General features: G+C 37.6%; 1 protein-coding gene across 2 annotated transcripts in view; it reads left to right on the top strand.

Annotated features, from left to right (window-relative positions):
- Window positions 1–24,743, top strand: part of atad2b (ATPase family AAA domain containing 2B) — a 93,167-nt gene that overhangs the window by 51,780 nt on the left and 16,644 nt on the right. For both annotated transcript variants that reach the window (XM_084432434.1, XM_084432433.1), the window contains exon 25: window positions 24,109–24,687. In XM_084432434.1, coding sequence (XP_084288560.1) covers window positions 24,109–24,687 — 579 coding nt within the window. The remainder of the gene's footprint in view (window positions 1–24,108; window positions 24,688–24,743) is intronic.

The raw sequence follows: 24,743 nt of genomic DNA, 5'->3' as shown, positions 1-24,743 counted from the left end.
CCGTACACTAATCAAACATTTGAATCTTGAAGGAAAGTTGCCCTATCCGTTTTTCTTTTGCCACACACAGATTCTGTTTCATGACACTTAAACCTTTGCAAAGATTAAATGATCTGTCCGTGTTGCTTTCTGTTTATGCAGTAAAAAAAGTCGATCAAATATGTCAGTACTTCAGACTCTATTATCTGGAAATATAGTGAGACAGGAATTCATATTTGTGAAATGCAGCATCCATTTTGTTTGACTCCTTTAATCAAATGTCTGTCTGGTCATTTCCAAGAATGCATTAAATCCCAAGATTGTGTTCTTGCAAATTTCCCTTTTGATCTTTAGTAGATGAGCAATTTAAAGCTGAAAATCGAAAATTGCAGAGCTATGTCAGGGAGCCATCTGATGAATTACGAAATTTTATTAATCTGTCAGGATGATATTGATCCAACTAGGCAACTTGCCACAATCGTTAAACCACAAATAACTTTTGTTGTCGCCCTTTAGAGTCGTAGATTCGATCATTTGTGCTATTTAAAGTCAGCTGAGGCTTCATCGTGCAAATCTACTGCGGTTTCTGCACAAATAAACAGAGTTAAGTATACTATTGCCATTTCTCTCATGCACTGGCTAATTCATTTAGATAAGCAATTTAATGAGCTCAACAAAAAACCGAACCCAGTACAAAGACAACATTTAGTTTAAACAACTCTTCTTTTGATTTGTGTTGCAGCCTATGGCCTGAATAATACATAGCTTATATTGCGTTGGGGCTCCCCACTTTGTCCAGGGAAATCTTGCTGGCCCCAAATTGCACACGGAAGAGGGCCTGTGCTCTCCTTAAGAGTTTAGTTCCTTTCCCTAATATGAGTACTAATTGACTTAATTATGGAGATGGGGTGTCTCAAAGTAAAAGACTTCAGTATTCAGGGCCCTAGAATGATCATTTCAAGCTCCCAGATTCACACCTGGAATTAATCCAAATGACTCACTTAGGTTTGAAACTATACTTTAAATTTTGTGAAGTGTTTCATGTTATTAAATAAAATAAAATAATATCTATGAAGATTTTTTTGCAGCCTAACTTTTCCCTAAAGAGAAAGTTTTTTAGAAACTTTTAGGAGTATACTGGCATCAGAGCATGTGAGTGAAGCAATATTCCGCTCTATGCGCGTGCGCTCCGCTCAGACACTCACGGCCCAATCAAACGCTCCACTTACAGAACGCTCACCGGTAAAACAAATCCCGTTCAGATGCTCCACTCCGACATTAAATGTCTCTGTAGTAGGCTAATTGATTTCTGTTTGTATTGGATTGTATTGGATTTCTTGAAATAATGTATCAATTTTATTATTAACAGATTTCGTTTCCTATACTTTTTATTGATTTAAATGCATTAAATTAACTTTATCGATTTAAAAAAAAACATGACATTGCCCTTTAGCCAACTTGCCTATAAAATGCAATGACTGAAAAAGTATATTAGATTTTTTGTTATTTTATTTCTGTGAACATAACTGCGGTAGCAAAATAATTAATAAAAATAAGGTGAAATGCATAAAGAACTCCACAAAGCAAACCTGGATTATCATGCCCATAGAAAGCACTCACAGATTTCGTTTCCTCATTTTAATTAAAGCGAACACACAATTAGCTATAAATTAATTTGTTAGCCTACCTGGTTTAATAAATCGTGCATGGCCACGTTGTAATAATTCATTCCCTTGTTTTAATAAAACGAGAGAATGGATTACTTCAACAACGTGGCCATGATTTACTAAACCCAGAGAACAAATTTAATTCGGGGCCATGATTTAGCCTAAATGAGAGAACGAATTCTTAATTCATGGGATTGAAATCTTAATTCGTGGTCAATGGCCATGATATATTTTGTCTGCATGTCATGAGTGGGGTACAACACAATAGCTACCTTACCTATTTATCTCATTTATTATCGTAGGCCTTCAATGTACAGCTCACCTTTTGCTGCACTATGTTTGCGTAGCACATCCTCGTGCTTTAAGATTTTAAGATGCAATGTGCCGCTTTAGATTCCGATATGAATCTTTGCTAACTCGCACCGTCTCTCCACACTCCCTTTCAATTTCTTCTCACCTTACTGTGCATTTATGTATAAGGCTTGCAACTTCACTAAAACAATATTTGAACTGCATGGCCTATTGCTCCACTCTTGCTTAGCTACTTTACAGACTGTCTCGAACTAGCAAATCACCAAGTGCATTCTGGGTTGAGCGAGTGGCGCTGAGCGGAATGAGCGAGCTCACATGCTCTGACTGGCATATATGTAAATGGCTTTGTACGTATGTGTCTTGAACACAGATTAAAATAAAATTTCATGGTGTTTTTAGATACACGTACTAGAGCTTGCATAGACTAGTCGGGTAGTTGACTACTTCAACCACTAGTTGGCTCTGTCGTAAGCTATCGTAAGCTATCGAGCACTTGAACGCGCAAGAACCATTACGACACTCTTGTTTTTCTTAAAGGTGCAGTATGTAATATTGACAGCTAGCAGTTGAAATGCCCAATGTCCAAATTAAATATATTGGAGTGGTGTTCTGACACTCCCTTTCAATTTCTTCTCACCTTACTGTGCATTTATGTGTAAGGCTTGCAACTTCACTAAAACAATATTTGAACTGCATGGCCTATTGCTCCACTCTTGCTTAGCTACTTTACAGACTGTCTCGAACTAGCAAATCACCAAGTGCATTCTGGGTTGAGCGAGTGGCGCTGAGCGGAATGAGCGAGCTCACATGCTCTGACTGGCATATATGTAAATGGCTTTGTACGTATGTGTCTTGAACACAGATTAAAATAAAATTTCATGGTGTTTTTAGATACACGTACTAGAGCTTGCATAGACTAGTCGGGTAGTTGACTACTTCAACCACTAGTTGGCTCTATCGTAAGCTATCGAGCACTTGAGCGCGCAAGAACCATTACGACACTCTTGTTTTTCTTAAAGGTGCAGTATGTAATATTGACAGCTAGCAGTTGAAATGCCCAATGTCCAAATTAAATATATTGGAGTGGTGTTCTGACACACAATGCACATTTCAGAGCAGAATAACGAGCTGTAGCATTGTTTTTCAAAGAAATAATTGTGAACTTAGCATGTTTCCTAAATGTATGAAAACATAATATGGTATTTTTATGCTTTAGTACAGTAAAAAAAAAAAAAAGACATACATAGCGTTATTGTTATTGTTATTGACATACATGTTATTTTTCTTTAACAAAAATCAGCGAGAAATGACTGTTACCAAAGAGAGTTTGGCAAGAAGACGATGACAGCGATTACACTACATGATTTTTGTCATACTCTATTATAAACTATTTTGAAATGGTTGAGTAAAGATCCAGATCCATTTTTATCCTGTTGAGGACCTGTGAAATGTTACAGTATATGAGGTGGTTAATGTTAATATAATACCCCTAGGCTAACTGTTAAAATAAATTGTATTAATATTAGGGCCGTGACATTAACGCGTTAATTTCGATTAATTAATCTGAGAAAAAATAACGCGTTAAAAAAATAGCGCAGATTAATCCATTCCGTATTGACCTTTGAACCTGGAGCCGTTCTAGCCACAATTCGACTGGAAAATGAAGGAGGGAGACGAGAACGCGCTGGCGCTGCCTGGATCATTGATTGGAACATTTACTTATAAAAAACAGCCGGCATTTCAACGTTGATTCACCGGTGAACGTAAGGGACCAAGGTTGAATCAATGTTGGATTATGTTTCGATTGTGCAAAACGAATCAACGTTGAAATCGTGACGTTGTTTCATTGTTGATTTCGTGACGTTGTTTCACCGTCTCTTCTTTCAATATGGGTGAATAAAGATTGTATGTCGATGTTGTTGAACCAATGATGAATTATGCGTTGGTTTTGCAAATTGAATCAACGTTGATATCGTGACGTTGTTTCACCGTATTACCTTTCATCATGGGAAAATGAGTCATGACAATGCTGACTGAATTTGTGATTAACTGTACACTAAAATATTGTTAACTGTCAAATTACTTGCAGCAATGGCTTAATTAAACACATTTAATAAAAATATAACACATGCTCAAGATTGTAAAACAAGTTTTATTCTGAAAAAACAAAAGTCTAAAAATACTTTCTAAAACAGATGAAAAACATCTCAAACTTTAAATTTCAGCATTTTCGAAGTAATGTTAAAAACCTGTAAAGCAAGTGTAAATAATGTTTATAATTAATGTTTAATATCAAATGTATAATTTAATAATGTTCAATAATTTAATAATGTTCAATTGTATTGTATTGATTATTTGCTAGGCACAATTATTTCAATGCTCACCCTTTGAACATTTGAACATTATTTCAATAACATGTTCAACACAATTATTTTTAATTGATTGACAGCCCTAATTTATATGCAATTAAAATGCGATTAATTTCGATTAATTAATTACAAAGCCTCTAATTAATTAGATTAATTTTTTTAATCGAGTCCCGGCCCTAATTAATATATGTATGCATATTGTTAGACATCAAATATGCAGATGTTAAGGTTATAATGTTGCACCTCAATTTACAATATATTTTACCTGTGCAGGGCTTGAAATTAACTTTTTTACTTGGTAGCACTGGTGCTCCCAACTTCAAAAATGTAGGAGCACCACAACTACAAATTATATATGAACAGATTTCTTTTATTTAAAAACAACACCAATCAACACCAACAATCACTGGGGCTTTACACATCCTGTGGCCAGGTCTTCTGGCTCTATATCATCTCACCCCGATGATATTGGCACATGATTTGTCATTTGCATACGTCATGTTAATCGCAACTGTTAAATTTAACGTTTAGCTCTGCCAGTAGAGTGGAACGACCGGCAGCATCCTGGCGATTAAAAGCCTTAATAATCGAACCTGATGAACCGGATTTGTTTGCCACACACTTTTCCCTGCATTTTTTGTGCTTGGCACTCTCTCCGTGTTTAACCAAGCTCTCGCCCTTAAAATGTGTTGATTCAGTTGCGGACGCCATGTTGCCTGCAAAACTCTGTCCCACAGAGTTTTTACATTGAACCATCAGCATAGCGGAGCCGCTCAAAATCTTTTAGCCACTTTCTCCGAAATCTGTCAGCGTTCGTTTCATCTTCTCTCTTATTCAGCCTTTTAAATTTCGCACGGTAGTCAGCTCCCTGTCACGTGACAGCGGAGCGCAGTGAAAGGGAGTGGGAGTGATTGACAGTTAAGTTTTCCCAAATATATTTTTAAGTCGCACAGATTAAATTTCAGGGGCATATGCGACCAAAATGGTCGCAATTTCGAGCCTTGCTGTGCTAAATACAAAATGGAACCCATTATTTTAATGTTTTTACAATGCATTTAAGAGACATAATTGTTGAAAACTTTGGGTTGTGAATTAATAAATACTATTATTGATTTATGTATTTTTTTTTTTTAGCAGTTCACGTGAAATTTTGACCAGACATTGGTATTAACAATGAAATCATAAAATTACAGTTATATTTAATAAATTGTAATGACATAGGAAAAAAAGTATTGAACACATTAAGAAAAAAAAAACAAAAAAGTAGTTCTTCCTCCTACCTGTGCCAATTAGAATCAGCTGATACATGTTGATAGGTTAGAAAAAGGCTTACCCACCTCTGAATGCAAGTATACGAACATCTCAGGATGGGTAGAGGCAAACAGCTCTCCCAAGATCTTCGCAAAACAAGATTGTTGCGCTACATCATAATGGCACTTGTTTCACAACTCCAGATTTCACAACTTTCCTGTAAGCACCATTGGGGCCATTATCCGCAAGTGGAAGGATCATCACTCCACCATCAACGCCACGCACAGAAACTCCTCACAAGATTTCTGATCAGGGAAGTCAGAGGAGCAGCCCAAGAGCCAAGGACCACTCAGAAAGATACAGTTGTCACAGAAAACAATAGGCAATGCACTTCACCGCCACGGCCTCCATGCATGCTCACCCCGGAAGGCTCCATTATTGAAGAAGAGGCATGCTGAAGCTCGTTTGAGTCTGAATTACTGGGAGAATGTGGTCTGGTCAGATGAGACAAACATCTAACTTTTTGGTAATAATACCACACACCGTGTTTGGAGGAAAAATGGCTCTGCATATGACCCTAAAAATACCATACCAACAGTGAAGTTTGGAGGTGGAAGCATCATGGTGTTCTTCTCATGGTACTGGCACAGTCCATATTATTGAAGGGCAGATGTATAGGGGAAATTCCTGGAATGAATCTGTTACCATCCAGCAGGATGATGAGGATGAGACGGGAGTGGACCTTCCAGCAGGACAACGATCCAAACTACTGCACAGGAGACTCTGAATGTGTTCCAGACGAAGAAAATAAAGTTGTTGAAATGGCCCAGTCAATCACCAGATTTAAACACAATAGAGGTATTTGTGGAAGACGGCCCCTGGAATATTCAATGTTTAAAGACGGTCTGGTTTTAGAAGAATGGACCAAAATCCCTCCTGAGCACTAGTCTGTGAGCCATTAATTTGTTCATACAGGAAGCGTCTTGAAGCTGTCATTGCAAACAAAGGCTTTTCCACCAAATATTAAATACAAATTTAATTAGTGTGTTCAATACTTTTTTCCTGTCATTTCACTTTATTACACATTAACTCTTTTTTTTATGGATTGTAATATTATGGTTTTCTTTTTCTGTGTAGATTTTCTGGGTTGATACCAATGTCTGGTCAAAATTTCATGTGAATCACTGCATCATTGGAACTGTGTTTAATAAATGTTGACGAGTTGAATACTTATTTACCCCACTGTATGTGTATATAAGATAGATATATTGTAGACATGTCAAGTCTTTTAGACAGAAGCTGGGATGAATTTATTAATTTTTTTTGTATTACAAGTGCTACTGTTCCTTCAAGATTGAATGTGCAGTTCCTGGAACAAAGCCTTTTTGACTAACCAATTATTGAACTAGTTACCTTCGAGACAAGGACATAACAAATGTTTGAAGAATGGCTTTTTCTTGTGCATTGTGGGTATTTTTGTAACAACAGCGGGCTGTTATTTGAGCTGAAAGTGTTCCAGAGTGAAGCGAGAATAGATGTACTTTAGTACCTTTCAGACTGTGTTTTGATGAAGAATGAACCATTGCGTCGTTTTCAGGAGTTCTTTGTCATGGATGAGTGTCTGTAGATTGTAGTGAAATGTTAGGCTGTGTGTGAAGGGCACTACAATTCTTGAAGGAAAGTTAAAAGTTCAAGTGCTGTCAGTTAAGATGATGTCTTGTGTGGACAATTTTCATTTCTACCGTTGGACCTTAAGTGGGGACCAAAAAAAAGTATCTCATGCATCATGGAATTTATAAAGATTTATACTACAGTTCGTTCTGGTTCTCGAATCTGATTGGCTGAGAGCCTTTTCCAGGCATACGATATTCTACTAGTATCACCACGGGAAACGTTTCAACATTTGTATCACAGAACAATGGCCAAGATCAAGAATTTCTGTTAAATAATACAATCAATTTTGGTTTGTTTTTCACCAAACCCTATCGTATACCCCCATAACACTTGGAATATATGTCATGTGTCGCATGGGATTATTCTGTGATAAAAAAAAAAAAAAAAAAAAAAAAACCTTGATATGGTCAATATTCACTGATGACTTAATTTTAATTTAAGGATGAACTATCACTTTAAGCATCTAATAACCTTGGATCTCTAGGTTAATGTTAAATTACTAATAATCATTTATTTAATGTCAATTCATGTTTTTGCTTGTACATTAATGTTGTTAATTTATGCAATTTGAAATGTTAAAAATGTATTAGTATATGTAGAATGTATCTTTTACCAAGATGATTAAATGTTATAAAAGTATTTTGTTATTTAGTGTTTAACATGTAAATAGCTTATTGTAGTGATTCTTTAATTGCCATCAACTGTTTTTGAGTCACACGTCATGCAGTCCTACCATACTGTATGGATCCTTGTGTTCATCACAAATGTTCACAAAGATTAAAGGTGTACTGTTCAACATCTTTTTTAGGGAATTCAATGGGCAAACCGAGAATAGCATGTGCCATTTTGTTGTATGATGACATGGCATTGCCATTGCTCACAAGTGCACCTCAGTAATTTAGTACAGCATCATGTCGAGAGTAAACAATTGATATACACACGTCCTGTATGTTTTAGGTTGTGCAGTTCATTATTTTCATTATAAATAATAGAAGCCATGGGATTGCTGCAATGTTAAGCTTTTTCATTTTTCATGTCTCTCGCTAGCCTTCAATCTTATTGGCCTCTTTTTGTACAGCGAACGTCGATCATGTAAGTTCTTATTGCTGGAGATTAGTTTGCCCTCTGTAATGATGCATAGAAGTTCCTCTGCCTCACTCTAGGGGTTAGGGGACTTCACGAATACAGGGTGTAGTGCACTCATTATCTTCATGAAAACACCTTAATTTATCCCCTGCATCACATTTGTGCGTTAGATATGAGAGACAGCCAGGTTTCTGTCGTACACTAATGCCATGTCATTTCGTAAAGAAATGTCTCGTCCCAAAAAAAGCACATTTATTGCAGATGTCTTTTGCGACCACTTGTAATTGCTATTTTTGTTGTGTGTGCTGCCACCTTGTTAGTAGATCTAGTTTATCTTGGCAATTGAGTTTTTGGCTCAGTGGGTTTTATTTTCTGATTGAAATAACATCACATTTAATGATTAAATATACCCATGTTCTGCCTCTTGATTAGCCCAAATGCAAAAGTGGACAAATAACTGTTCCAAAAAATGTTTGGTTAAGTTTTAATGTGTCTGGAGTTTAATGTAGTAGGGCTGCACGATTTCGGGGGGAAAAAAACGACATTACGATATTTAGTTTTTCTGCTATATATATTGCGTTATACATTTATTTATTTATTTTTTATAAAAATTGCGTTATAAGATTTTGTAGGGAAGGAAATCTACATATAAAATAACCAATTAACGAATTTTTTTTTTCCGTATGTGTCAAGTTGTATCTTTTTAGACCAGGACAGGATAAATAATCATTGCAAGTGGCAAATTTAATCTGTGAATATGTTAGTAGTTTTTTTTAGACTTGTAGCATTTATCTTTAACCTTTTAGATGTTGTAAACACTTTTAATTGTAATGAATGAGATACATTTTTTTTTCTGCAATTAGATCTTCTGATTTGATTTTCTAATAAAAAGATGGGGTAGCAGCATAGTGTTTAAAGATTGTACTTTTGTAAATTAACTGCAAATTTTGAGTTTAACTAAAAATCTTCTGAATGTTTTATGTTTCTAATTGTAACACACTGTGGCTGGTTTTTGATCTAAATAATTATACATATACTGTGAGTTTTGGTATTTTCCACTATTAATTAGTTTTCAATGCACTATTTTAATTAGGGCTGTCAATCGATTAAATATGAACGGATTACATGATATGCTGATTAATTAATCAAATCCATCCATCAGGTTTTATTATTTGTCAAGTAAAGAAAGAATTTGTAATATATGTAGAGGTCAGAGGGTATGGTTTATTTTTTTTAATACACGTTTGTTGGGGTGAAATTAACATGTTAAAAATGACTGCCCTAATTATAATGCATTTGTTTAGTATAAAAAAAAAAAAAAAAAAAAGATTTAGTTTACCAGTTTTTTTTTATTTTTATATAGGCCCTATAATAACTGTTGATATTCTCACCCTCCCTAAATGTTGATTTTCAGTTTGATATCATGAAAACAGATTGCTAGTCTGTATCAAGTTATTTATTGACTCCGATGGTGGTTGTTCATCTCAGTGCAGGAAAACATGCACCTCTCAGCTGACCTTTGATTGATTCATCCACACTGAATCATTTAGACTGCTACACTGAACATTTCACCTGTTCTTCTTTATTAAATCAGTCATTTGTCATTTCCTGTAGCAGGCTGAGACAAAAACGCTCTTTAAAAGAGTGTTTGATCTGACCTGGCCCGCGAATGCGACGGTTTTGATGTTTAATTAATTCATCCCACCTATAAAAATTGCAGCTGCTACTGAAATCCTTAGCACTGGATCTGATCGGTTGACATTCATCTGAGGTGAACTGACAGAGGTTCTGCTCACCGTTTGAGTCCTTTGTCAGTTTTACGGCCCAAAATAACGCAAGTCCCTGTTGGACGTAATCGCATCTGACCGTGCTTTAGCTCCTGAGTAAAGTCGAGCTTTTGAACTGCCGATTTCTCATATCTGCCGTCGAGGGTATGTTCAACCGTCCTGGTGTCCGACTCTTGGCCATTACCTGTAGTTTCTTCTGTCATATTGCTTTTGTTTATCTTCACTTTCTATGGATTTATTTCTCTAAAGAGTAGGATAAATGATTCAAAGCCTCATCATTCAGACCAGACGCTGCTTCTCTCTCCTTCTATGTTCTCATTCCCTGGGCTTCAGGTAATCACAATCCCAGCTTGGTATTAATCCGAATTTCACGGCCTCCTAATGTTGTCCATTAAAAGCGAGCTCTGTAGACGACGTGCCCGGTCTATCATGCGGTTCTACATAAACCTCACCGTGGAATCCAAGCATCCGGCGCAGCGGTTGGTGATGAACCCCAGCAGGCCAGCCAAGTGATTACGACATATCTGAAGTTGAAATATCGCCAAAGGACTTAATTCCCACTTTCCCCCCACTTTTTTTTTTTGCCTTTTAACAGTAGATCTGATCAGAGTAGAAGTGGCTTCCTTCCTTATCAACAGAAGAGCATTTTCCAAGAGTGCCAAAGTCAAATAAATAAACCCTTTTCCTGGTAGGCCACTAGCCAACTCTTATGTCAAAAGTGATCATTAAAGATTGAGCAGGGGACCCAGCTATAGAGTGCAACAATCGGGATCTAAAAGTAAAAAATCCAATTAATTTTCTCCATAAGGGAATTGATTTAGAATGATAACCTATAAACTTTTTAGAAACAGACTTGCTGTATGCCATGGTGTTTGCTTTTGTTGAAGCTATCAGTCCATATTATTTCATTAGAGTCAATCTCTCTACGTTCCCTAAACCCTATGGGAAGAATGAATGGGAACCAAGGCCATTGAACAAGTGGATGGCCACTGTTGCATGCTATAGGCTTTACGAAATCTGAAAAGCATCCACCGAGTGCTGCTTTTTCCACACCGTTTGGCTTGGCAGGCGCCACCCTGATAAGGCGCCAAAAAGCTCCCACATCATTTTGACTCTCGTCCAGTTCTGAGGGATGGACTGACCTTTGCTGTCATGACACCAATGCTTGCTGGACCTTCAGGCTAAGCAGACTGCCCGCTATAGCATGTGTGATCTCATTTCCTGCTCAAGGCCAATGAGTCATCCACTAGCGTAGCCGATAGCGGTTTCATCCTTAAGAGATGCATCTCTTCTTTGTAAAGTGGTTTGAAACTGTACCTATTTTTGGCTGGTCTATATTTCAAAGCTGTCACAACATGTATTGAAACCATCAAACATGCATATCCACATATAGTGCTTATCCATGGGCGTTTCATGGAAAACTACTCCTGCAAAGCTGGCGGCATGTTAGCATGCTCACAGTGCAGATGAATTACCCCTGACATGCCCGTGTGTTCCTCATTGCAGTGGGCAAAGGAAGCTTTTGACTGATCTACTTCATTTCCACAGGCGTAGACTGAATCATTGATCGATCCGCAGGCCTCATTAAGCACCTGCGCTGCATGACAAAGGCCAGAGTGACTAACTGTGTCCTCTCACAAGTGTGACCCTGACCATCTCTCTCTCTCTCTCTCTCATTCTCACATTGTCTTCTCTAACCTCTTGATTTCTCACCAGACTTCTAGAGGATGACATACTGTATCCTGCGAATATGAATTTTTTATAAAACATTTGCTTTGTTCTAAACCTTAGTGTGCTCTCTTTCCATTCATCAAAGAATCCTGAAAAATAAAATGGATCAGTTTCCACAAAAATATGAAAGTTTTCAACATTGATGTAGACAGCAAAATTTTAAGGCAGCATCCTAAATAAAGCGAGAAAGTAGCCATTTTATTATATATTGCATATTTTAGTTTTGCATTTTGAATGCAAAATGAAAAAAAAAAAAACTTTTGAATATATAGTTGTTTTTTGTCCTTGTTTTAACAATGGGTTTATTTTAAGTATGTACTGTGCAATGGTTTGTGCTCCATATAAAATGATTCAAACTCAAATTTGCCCGTCGTATTTTGATGATTTGCAAGCCCTAACCACGGGTCACACTTGCCTTTTTGCCAGTTTTTTACTTTTAACGTTTAGTGGCAGTAATTGAAATCAATAACTTTGTTTAGCTTTATAATCTTCCTCAGACAGGTTTGTACAGGCAAATAGTGGACAAATGGATGTCCATGGATGAATAATAGTCCTAGTCAAACTCCGACTCGCCTTATCCAGCCGTGTCCTGGACTGTGAGCGTGAGCTGTTCTGCAGTGTGAAGCTCAGCCGTGTGGCGGCTCTCCTTCGTTCTCCTCTGTTGAGCTCATTTACCTCAGATCCGATTCACATGGCTTTCTCTTGCTCGCTATTAAACGTTTAATAACATTCACAGCGTGGCCCACCTATACATCTATGCAGGAATTTCAAGCAACTCCAGGAATTAGTGTCATTGTAAGGCCACATGTTTCACAATGAACTATCGGAATAATGAGCTGCTCCAGAGGAAGAATGGACCTGCCTGGATTTAAATAACCTTTTGGAGCATTGCATTTTATTTCCAGAAGTCTACTTATTATATTAGTCAAGGTTATTGCAGAAAAAAAAAAATCTATCCACATCTCGTCCAATACTCTGTAGGGGGGTGCTAAATCACTAGGTGCATCCCAATTTCTATGCCGTTTTTAGTATAAATAGTTGTGTTTTCACACTGATTCCAAAAGGAAAATATGCACTTCAAATACCTGGATGATGCTCTTAATTGTTCATGCACTTCATGCATTCAGCTGTCACAGCTTTTCTTATGGGGCTATCGGACTGGATGACACAATATCCTTACACATTTCATACACTATATGTTAGGTATGTAGTGCATAGAATAAGTGCATTGTGTATGGTATGTCCAGGGATGGAAATTAGCACCCGCCACCAGCCAAATGCGGGTGATTTTGTGTTGTGGCGGGTAAACTCGCTTCACCTACCGGCCACCGTGGCGGGTAAATAAAAATAGCATACTGTTTCACACGGACGGCGGACACTTTTAGAGGAGGCACACCTTCAAAAAAAATGTGGCGTTACATCGCAGGCGTTAAGAGTAGGCTTGGGAATCAGTTCCAGGTTCCGGTTTGGAACCGGTTCCAAATGTTCCGATCCATCGGAATCGTACACGTCCACACGTTAACGATTCCACTAACGATTCCTAATTCGTTCCGTTCCGTCCATTCCCGCGTCGCGGCAGGACGTCACAGTATGCGACTGGATTTTTAAATCCCCCAAAAGCGCCATTCCTGCGTGCGATATTTTTTTCCCCAAGATGGTAGGAGAAGGTACCGCCTTTTTCGCTTCTGATTGGCTAGAAGGGCTCTCCTCCGATTGTTTATTTGATTTAGCCGTGAAACGTCATCTCTGATGAGAGAGAGAGAGAGAGAGAGAGGTGGTAGTGGTGGTGATGCTGTCGGCTCGCGCGCTAGTCTGTTTTGATCTTCTTTACCGCCAACAGAAGTAAACTAAGTAAACGAAGTCAATCCAACAGTGTGATAAGTGCGTGCCGTCAGATTTATATTCCAAGTTCCCATTTTCATAGCCTGTTTAGATCGAATCCATGAACGGCATTATTACACCGTTTTCTAAGGCTACGCGATCTATTTAAAACTATTTACAATCATAAAATAGCAGAGTGCTATCATGAAATCGTAAAGGCTGTGATATGCGCCAAAAATATATGCACTGTTTGTTTTGTTTTTTACAGAGAAGCACGACGCTTTAATTATTTATATGCATGCAGATTGTTAAAAGTAACTCAGCTCTGTTCATAGTAAACGCTGCTCCACACATACTCAGTCTCCTCATGTGCTGTTTGTTTAGGTTTCCGATAATGTAGCCTACGTTTGGGAATGCAAAACCTCGGACGCATGTTTCATATAACTGTCATCATTTAAATGCGTGTCAGCATCTCAAGGGGGAGCACAACAAATATGCTCAAATTAAATACCAGGAGTGCACTATATTTGACAGCCTGCGCTCCACAAACAATGGTAGGTTGGCTTATAAATTATATCAAAACATTAATGCTAGATGTAAGTAACCAATGATCAGCCTGGAGAGATCAAGGATCCTCCCAGAAAAAGCAGACATGCTTGTTTTTCTGCACAAGAACTGCTAGAAATGTTTAAATGTTAAATGATTAATTGATGAAGTTTTTGTGAAAACAATAAAAGTTAAAGTTAAAATGTAAACCATGATGCGTTGTTTACTCTTTTATAGTTTAGCACACATGACTAAGTGTGATTACAATACAAAGCTTTGTTTTAGAATAATGGTACAGGAATCGATATGGTAATCGATAAGGAATCGCATCGATAAGCAGACTCGACAATGGCATCGATATCGATAATTTCTTAACGATGCCCATCCCTAGTTAAGAGGTCTGCAGAGAAAACAGCTCAGGAGGAGCCAGTGGACAAAGAGGCGAAGGTCAAAAAACGGGTTTTTTAAATAACGATGGAGAAAAGCAGACAATGGGGAGTCCCGCGATTGGTTAGTTTACGACGAGACAAGTTCTGCTCGGTATGTCGTCAACACGCTTCAGAAGATTGTGTGTGTCAGGCACGGTGCCAGGATTTCACGTTATTCAATCACTGTTTAACCTAATAAAAATTACTGACTAATATACTGTTATATTATCTGTGCGTATAATATAGATTTTAATAGCTTGATGCTCTTTAAATATTTTGTATTTAAAATATATATAAGTGTCGGTGCATAGGACGGACCTATCCGCGACTGCTCTCCATGGTTCTGACCAAAAAAGAGCGCTTTGTAATCTCCATTACGCATCATACCTGGCGTTGTCTCTTAGTGCGCTACGAAAACTCTTGAGGTATAACTTAACTAAAAGTATACTACCACTAAAGGTATACCATTGCTAGGCGTCTTCAGGGCAATCATCCACTCACAGAGGCGCTGGCGCCCTCCTAGCAACGGCGCTGGTCGCTGAGAAAGATGTGATACATCATGAGATGCGCAAATATGTCTGGAGACATGACATGTAAGACATGATTTTGACCCCTTCATTGAGTTTTGTTTTGTAGAAAGACTCTTTTTAAAATATTTTCGTTTTGTATAAATTGTATCTTAATTTTGATCGATGTTTTATCAACCAATTGCCTGTATTTAATAAATAATAAGAAAATATATAGCAGACAATGTAATAAGACGCCGGCATGATCACTTGCATTGCACGTGAACTGAAGGGCGCCGAAACTCAGCTTGTGCCTCACAGATTTTAGAAATATAAGTTTTGGGTGGGCCTGTTGAAAAGTGGGTGGGCCTACTAACGCACCCATAATGCCGTGCCTGGTGTGTGTATAAGAAAGAAAGAGAAAATGTCAGTATTTCATTGAGACTTGAGATTAAATAAACTGCTGTAGATCTTGTAGTATTAATTTTCACATGCAGTTACACATTGTATGTTAAAAACAAGAAAGTGGCTGGTAAAAACATTGAGTGGCTGGTAGATTTTGAAATCCACCAGCCACAGTGGACTGTGGACAAAAAAGTTAATTTCCATCCCTGTATGTCATTTGGGACACAACTACTGTTATGAAGTCGAATTTTCTGGAGTTATATAGTCATTCAATTAAATGTACTATGCATATTAATAGAGTAGCATTGCATACACAGTTGCAGTTAATAGTAGAATTATGTGCAATGGAATTGCATTGCATATACAATTTCAAACTTCAATAATCATTCATTTAAAATGTAAGTTAATGTTTAACAATGAGTGTTTTGACAATATTTATTTGTTGCCCTCCATTTAAATGGCAAATTGTTCAAAGCTTAATGAGGACAGCAAAATTGTAAGATGTGGTAAGTCACTTTTGCAAGATGAAAGTGTTTACATAATTTGAATATAACAATAAAATGTAAGTAAATGTTGTTGTTTTTTCATAGAAACGTATGGATTCTCAATTTATCGTTGTCATTGGTTGGGGCTGAAATCTGCATAAAAATGATAATAATAATAATTCTGTCAGCCGATATTGTATATTGAATTGTGTCTGACAATTTAAGATGTAGATTGTCATCTATAATAATAATCTAGATGAACTAAGATCTAATATCCTTTTTTAGTAGTTTAGATTTATCATATCAGCCATTTTAGAATTTGTCTATAACATTAAAATAATTGTTACCGCATCCCTAAATGTGTTTTTCACTACCATAAAGTGCTCATCACAAACATTCTTGATTATTTGCTAAAGAAATTTGTTGTCGAATACTATTGATTTGATCAATTAATTGTTACAGTCCTCTTTCTGAATGAGCGGTTTATGGAACTTGATTTCAGTAAATGGTCTGGGTGGACTGGGTGGACTGGGCACATCAACCATTTATTTCAAGCAGGAAAAATCCCAAGTCTTTTAAATGATAAGATCTCATGGAAAAGTATGTCGGTCCTTTAGAGTAAATCTCCATCTGTATCTTCAGGCAAGGGTTTTAGCATAGTGTGTGTTGAGCCTCTGTAAAAGTAATTTTCTACTTTTTTTTTTTTTTTTTTCATCCATTGCATTCACCTGTTCATTAGCTTATAGCAGAGAGTGATGTTTTCTCACTGTTGCATCATGGAAGTAATCATTGAAAAACGTGTCCCTACAAGGCGGACCTAAAGTGACTGCTGTATTGTTTGCATGCTATCGCACAGTTTAATAAATGGAAGATAAGGTGGTGTTTTGGCAGGTACTGGTGGGGGGGTGCACAGCTAAATATTCCTGGCGCCGCATTAAATATGCATGCAGTGGCAGTTTTAATTATTACAAAGTGCTGAGCTATTCCAAGAAGAGCATTTCCTCCACACACACACACTCACACACAACACACACACTTTTATATCAACCGTCTGGGACTGTGTGTTCATGCTTCAACAATTCTCATGCATTATTTAAAAGTGGGAAGACTGGGGAATAACAACTTTTCCCTGCCCAGTACTGGGCTCCTCTCAGGTAATGACCACAGTATCCACTTGGCACTTGGACACTGCTGACCTCTGACCTCTCTCTTGCTTTTCCTTTAATGGCGAAAGGTTCATCCGTGAATTCCTGGGATGTGTCTGCAGCTTTCTTATTTTGAGATCACCAATAGCTAATTAAAATAAATTATAATAACTGAATTATTTATTGCAAATATAGATATTCACAGCATCTCTATAAACTTGCTATCCAAAAACTGTAGTGTGATGTAAAATGTTTTATTTTATTTTATTTTGATATGGATAGATAGATAGATAGATAGATAGATAGATAGATAGATAGATAGATAGATAGATAGATAGATAGATAGATAGATAGATAGATATTCAAATATAAATACTACGTCCTTCTTATTGAGAAATGTCTTCACGTTACTTTTGGCTGATGTTTATATGAAAGGTACTTTTTTTTATATACATTTCATTTCCCCTGAAATAGCCGCAAAGGTCACCTGTACGTGGCCGAGAGAACTGAGCTATCCATGAGTAATCACTATGTTTAGAAAGGTGACATTTATAAATGAAATCTATATAGCAGACACACAGAGATGATGAAAAAGCGCTGCCTCTGATATTTTAGGGGTTACATTAAGGACCATAAACACGTACGCAAACTTATACTATTTTGCAAACTGTTTTTTTTTTTTTCATCTCCCTCGGCTCTCTTTTTCTCCTTTTCATTATTGTCCATATCTCTCTCTCTCTCTCTCTCTCTCTCTCTCTCTCTCTCTCTCTCTCTCTGTCTCTCTCTCTCTCTCTCTCTCTCTCTCTCTCTCTCTCTCTCTCTCTCTCTCACACTTGCATCTCTCCGTTTCCTGGAATATGTTTCCTGTGTTGTTGGGTTTATTCTGGGCCTTGGAACAACACCCCTACCATTCACAAACACAGTGAGGCTGTGAAAAGAAAGTTCTCCCCGGCAAGCTTTTTCTCTCCATCCTTCTCGTTAGTTTTTTTTTTCTTTTTTTTTCTGGTCTGTTGTTTCTGAAGCGGATGCTGTAGTTAAGATCCATCAGTCCACATGTGAATGACAGAAGCTTCTTCTCCATCCAGCTCAGCATCCCTCAGTATCACCGTGACCTGAGCCTCATCAGCTGACCTCAGCACCAGAAAATAACCCTGTCTAGTTGAGTTATTCTGCCCAGCTGGACTCAAGTCTGGAATTTTTACATGAAAATAACATGGTTTTATTTCATGTAATTACTTTTATTTTAGCCTTTATTCTTCTACTTTGTAATGTACAATTTTCAGATGCTAGATTTTATTATTATTATTATATCATATTATATAATTTAATTTTGTTTTATTCTTTATTGTATTTTAATCATTTATCTTGCGTTATCTAGATCTAGAACATCTAGTTGAGTTATTCTGCCCAGCTGGACTCAAGTCTGGAATTTTTACATGAAAATAACATGGTTTTATTTCATGTAATGTTTTATTTCAGCCTTTATTCTGCCACTTTTTTATTTTCAGAGTAGAGACACATACGACTGAAGCAAAGTTTCTCTATAAACTCACTATCCAAAAACTATACAATGTAATGTACAATTTTTAGATGCTAGATTTAAAAAAAAAAATTTCTTTGATTTGATTATTTGTTTTACATGAGTTATTTTTCATGTATTGATTTATTGAGTTTGAGTGAGATTATTATTATTTTTTTTAATCAGAAATTAAGCATCAACTTTTCTCTGTCTGAACTGTTTAGAATAATATTTTTGTTTCATTTGTTTATTCACATCAATTAAGCATGTACTCTGTTGCTGTAGCAACAAAGAAACATGTCCACAGGTCTAGAATAGCGCGGCTAGACGCCCCATCGTTAAATCTTCTGCTGCCGTGAGAGGAAAACAAACAAAAAGCATTTCAAGGCTTAAACATTAAAGACTGTAGCTTTATCATAATCCTCAAGCTAGTCCTCTATCTACCTGGTCGACATGAAAAGCAGTGTTAGGCTGATGTGAGGAAATATCAGAAGCAGATAAGCTGGGGTTTTATGACTTTGACTGAAGTTTTAATAATACAGATACCCTTATTGCATTGCATTGCATTTCTCTAACAGTGAAATCCAAGGGTTATGATACAGTCCTTGTCAAGCTTTGACTTTTATATGGCTGGAAATCGTCTGCCTTTGGCTCTGTCATGGATCTGTTTTTAAAACCAGAGGTCAAAGGACCGATAATCGTTGCTGCTTATTATTATTTATTTATTTATTTAGCTTTTTTTCTTTATTGCTTTTGAGGCAATATTGAGTTTAGGTTTTATGCTTAGCATTTTATTTAACATAAAAGTTTGTAATGTTGCCATCTTGGAAATCTCATACTCTCTTTTAATGCAGCTTTTGACGATGATCTGGCCTCAATCATGCTGTTGTCAGCGTTTTGCAGCAGATGCAATCTGGACACATCAATATGTCCTCCAGCAGTACAAGTTTTCTATTTTCCCCTATCAATCAGTCCAAGCAGCCTGGTGTTCTCTAGTTCCTTTGTAGTGCTGTTCAATCATAAGCCCAGTATTCTGGTTGAACACACACAAATACATTGAGCCTTTGTGGACTTAATTACGCATCATTAGGGCCTGATGCACTGCATGGGTCTCTTTAGAGCGAGTCACGGCTATTGTGTACTGTGATTTGGCCGAAATGTCAAATTAGGTCTTGTGTGCCCCCCCCAAAAAAAGAAAGAGGCAAAACAGCAAGCCAGAAGAAATGAGCTTTTTTTGTAAATTGCTGCATGCACCTTTCTACCATCCGGTTGTTAAATCTGGGGCTCATCAGTTTCGCTTAATTTGTATTCACAGTCAGTTGTCACGCACATGTATGTCAATCTGGACTGATACTGTTGCTGTCGATGCTAAATTCAGATGCAGTTTATGGCCTGTTGCATAAATGCATATGTCTTGATGGACACAACAGGTTTAAAACATTGATTAGTGTCTTGGTGGGTAGTACAGGTTCTCTAAAATGTTGCGTGATGATGGTGATGCAGCTTGTCATTGCCTAATACCACCTGCGTTTATTAAATAAATTAAAGGTTCAAAAGGTCCAATGTGGAATTTCTACACAGCTGGTGGCAACAAACCAAATTGCAAAATGAATTGGTTTCAGACAGATTTCTAAAGTCTTTTATTCCCAACCTTTTTTGACCAGTTTACCCCAAAGCCCCATCATTAAGATTTGATCATTATATATTAAGGCAGAAATTTTGACTGTCATTGTGTAAACGTGTATATGTTATTTTAGTCACTTTATTTTATTTTAGGTTAGGTTTGATTTGGTTTGTTACTTTATTCACTTTATGTTAGTGAAAAAAATGACTAACATAACTGGTTGCAGTTTATTTGTACTTACATGCACTTACAGTGTACTTGTCTAAGAAAATAGTGGGTAATATAAAGTGTAAGGCCCGCTATATTGGTCCAATCTCGGTTCGCCAATACCCGGGGAAGGTAATCACGTGTTCTGTCCTCACTCATGCAAAGTATTGGTTGGTTAAATTTGTAATACATTGATCATATGTATTTACTCGTTACTTCATCTGACTCCATAAATGAAAGGTTTTAATAACATCTGTGCCTCACTAAAAGTGGGCGAATGTATGACTATTCCTTATGACTATTCCTTTTAACCATTAAATGAACAATGTCAAAATCAGTTAGAATAATCACCTAACAATTTAATATTTCAGATATCAGAGATCAATTCCACAATCAATTCAAATATCTAGAACATTGTTATACATTGATTACACCAAATAATCTTACCCAGCTTGTAGCCTACCTGAGATAGAGAGAGAGAGAGAGAAGGGGAAAGAGAGAGAAAGAGAGCGAAAACACCTATTCCATTCGTGTCCAGCAAAGAAGAGCCCCAGAGAGAGCGCGAACACTTTCTTTTATCCTGTTTGACCAGGTGACATGGGGGATGGGGGCGACCACCCTCAAATGCAGGTGACATGGGGGATGGGGGAGACCACCCTCAAATGGCTCTGAACCAGTTTTCTCTAAACTTCTATAAACCTTATTTCCTTTTATTTGATCTATCTGGATATGAGATATCTGTACCACTCACTTTGAGACATTTCAAATGACACCAAAAACATAAGTCAATGATAAACATTCAAATTAAACCATGTTCTTGTGTGAGTTCTTAGTTGTTGTGAGAGGAAGTGAGGTTGTATGGGGGAGGTTGAATGTTAATTAGCCAGCAGTGCCCTTTGTCTCATTAGACCAGGCCCCAACCAGTATTTTCAGTCTTACAGTAACTACAGGGGTTAAGGTTAGATTTAGGCTTAGGTTCAGGGTTAGTTCCAAAGTTATTACCCAGTTATTATAATTACTGTAATAAGTACATATTGTAGTATGTACATGGAGAACAATAGAAAAATTGTCGACCCAGCAGAATAGAGACTGTCAGTTTTTGGGATTGACAACCACATTTACTTACAGGTGCGAGTCTCAATGTCCCGTTTAAACCGCAACTTACAGTAGCGTCTCGAATACTCTCTGTACTGAACGTGCAACTGGAGTCAAGCCTGTATTCTCTTACCAGTATCCGTAGATAGTGGTCAAAGTAATATCAAAGATGGTGAATTCTTACAACTTTTGATACGACAAGAGTCTAATCGAGCCACACATTCATGTCAAATCTTCATTTACCAACAAAAGCTTTTATATCTGGGTGGAGAGCAGAGCATTTGAGTCACGCCTAGAACACAAAACTGACAGGAGCAGCTCCTTTGAGAACAGTGACTGGGTCTAAAACCTTCAGATGACACACAGCTCATATCTCCATCGCTGTTACTGAAAGTACAACATCGCTCGCACTGTATGACATGACACAACTAGTTATCCAGTCCGGTTCCGTCCACACAGAATGCGGCTGTGTCTCCTGAAAATGTACGGGTGTGAGTTCATATATATAATGCGGTTGTCAATCCCATAAATTACTGAACTGTGTATGAACGTAACCGTATTAAGGACCCAAATACAGGATTGACAACCATATTCCGTAGAGTGTCATCCACACAAATTGCACACATTTTGGTTCCTTTCATTCAAAATGGAGGGGAAAAAAAAGACAAAATGAATCATGAATCATAACTAGGTTAACAAAACAAATCCACAATCTGCGCACCACTTGAGGTACACTTATCCTCCAGTTCAGAATCTCAGACAATGTTACTGCAGAAGGCAGAGACAGTAAAGCCCAACTATTGAACTCGAGACCTGTTACCCCAGACCTGTGCTGTGGATCCAGCAGAGGAATGTGTGGAATGAAGCCTGTTAAATTTTTACAGCATCAGACCTTTAGCCTCTTCACCCTAAAGTTTTTGCTACATTTTTGGAATTGGAAAAGCCCTCCCCCTCCCAGCCCCATTTTTCACTCACTCTTCTCTCTCTCTCTATCCATATGTTTGCAATCTCCCAGGTCCTTCTCTTTCTCTCTCTTACACTTGCTTGTTCCCTCTCTCTCCCACACCTCACTCGATCATTCTGATTACATCCGAAGGGAGAACCAAGTGTTTTGCAATCAACCTCTCCGTTCAAAAAAAAACCTGTTGTATTTAGAATAGGAGGGGTGGTGTGGGAATCCATTATTTTGAGTGGAGTGTGACTACTCAGTCACTGAAAGCCCAATAGGAAACACCAGCAGCCGGAGGAGGAAAATTAGCCCAATCCTTTAGGGCTCTGATATATGGCGCACATCTGGGCTGCCGTCCATTGTTTTCAATTACAACTTTAAGCATGGCCTCCTGCGTGCTGAGCAATGCTCCCCCTCCGTTTTGTTTTCCATAGCCCCCTTTCTCTCCCTCTCCGACCAATTACACAGTGGACAGGTGTCGTGTAGTGCTAACAGATTGGCCCACCCGCCTCTGTCTATTTTTCTCGCCGTGTTTCAGGAGCGCTCAGCATATACTCTCCAGTGACGGTCATGACAACACTCCTTTTTTTTTCCCTCTCGCTCTCTCTCGTTGTCATCTGAGTGAATATGAGACATGAGGGTGAGAAGTTCATCATGCAGTCAGTCATGTCTAATGAACAGTTAGACCTGCTTCCAACACCCGTGATTTTGACAGGGATTTTGCATGTAATTAGGGAGCGAGAATCACGAGGTGAATGTAAGTTATTAAAATGCAAGACCCTGCACAGCTCTAAAGATTTCCAAGTGTTTCTGTATATGCTGTATAGTATGTTGAATTTGCTATCATCACAAATCTTCTGTAATTTTTATAATATTACTGTGGGCCTTAATCAGAGTAAATTAGATGCCACATTTAAACACCCAATTAAATCAAAATTAAAGTTTTGTGGCTTTTAGTTCATGTCTGTTAGCTTTTATTCTATATCTAATAAATATAATTATTTATATATATATAATAGTTTTAACTCCCAATATATTTTTATATTTGTTAAATCTAAATGTGCAGAAACAGTAGACCTTAACCAGAGTAGATGCCATATTTAAAGGCCTTTGCTTTTTATTTTATTTTATATTTGTTTTCTATTTTCTTTTGTTTTAAATGTTTATTTTCTATATATAAGCATATATATATTTAATTTATTTTTTGATTTTATAAATCTAAATGTGCATTATTGTGGACACGAGATGCTTGATGCAGTTTCCAATTATATCAATATCCAGTGTTTTTTTTTTTTTTTTTTGTATGTGTTTATTTATGCTTTTGTTCTTTATTTGAAGTCACAAATAAAATAAATTGAAATATGTTTCTAATTTACATTTAATAAAAGACTTGCAATATACTCCAAAAACTAGCCTAACATAGTTCCATATTTCTGATTTGTTCATTTATTTGCAGAATGAATACATGCATTTCGTGTTTGCTGTCTTAGTTGACTTAACACAAATCTTTATTTTTCTTCAGATAACATAAAGCGAAAATTACGACGGCGACCGATTTGGGGGCGGGGCATCATCAGGAAGAAAAAGAGCTATAAAAAGGAGGAAGCAGAAGAAGATGATGAACCAGATGAGGAAGAGGGAGCGGATGACTCGGCTGCAATGGCGCAAGGTGACGCCTGTCTCACTCAGGACGAGTCGTCCTGTGACGCAATGGAGCTCCATCCTGAGAAACACCCACTCCAGGCCAATGGACACATCCTCTCCACAGAGGAGGAAAACTCATGTGAGCCGACGGCCAATCAGGACCCTCAGGGCGAAGAGGAGGCCATCGAGACTCCCTCGGAGGAAGCTCCTAGCGTTAAGGAGCCATCAGAGGTCCCGACGGTCCCCGCTCCACAGGAGTGTGTGAATGGAAATGAATCTATGGACAGTGTGTATAGTGATGGTCTAGATAAAGAAACGGAGGTAGACTCTATTAAAATAGATGCATTTGAAGAGAAACCAGCAGAGCATAAAGAACCTTCTGCCCCAGAATGCAATGCAGAGGAGAATGTGGCAGCGGCGGAGGAAACGGTGTCTGATGGCGACCATGAGAAAGAAGGTATGGCGCGTTAGATTTTGCAAATGCCAAAGTACTAGTTAAGCGTATTATATTAC

Source organism: Rutilus rutilus (assembly GCF_951802725.1).
Source record: "Rutilus rutilus genome assembly, chromosome: 15".
NCBI lineage: Eukaryota > Metazoa > Chordata > Actinopteri > Cypriniformes > Leuciscidae > Rutilus > Rutilus rutilus.
The sequence above is the reverse complement of the archived record's forward strand: the minus strand, read 5'-3'. Positions and strand labels throughout refer to the sequence as shown.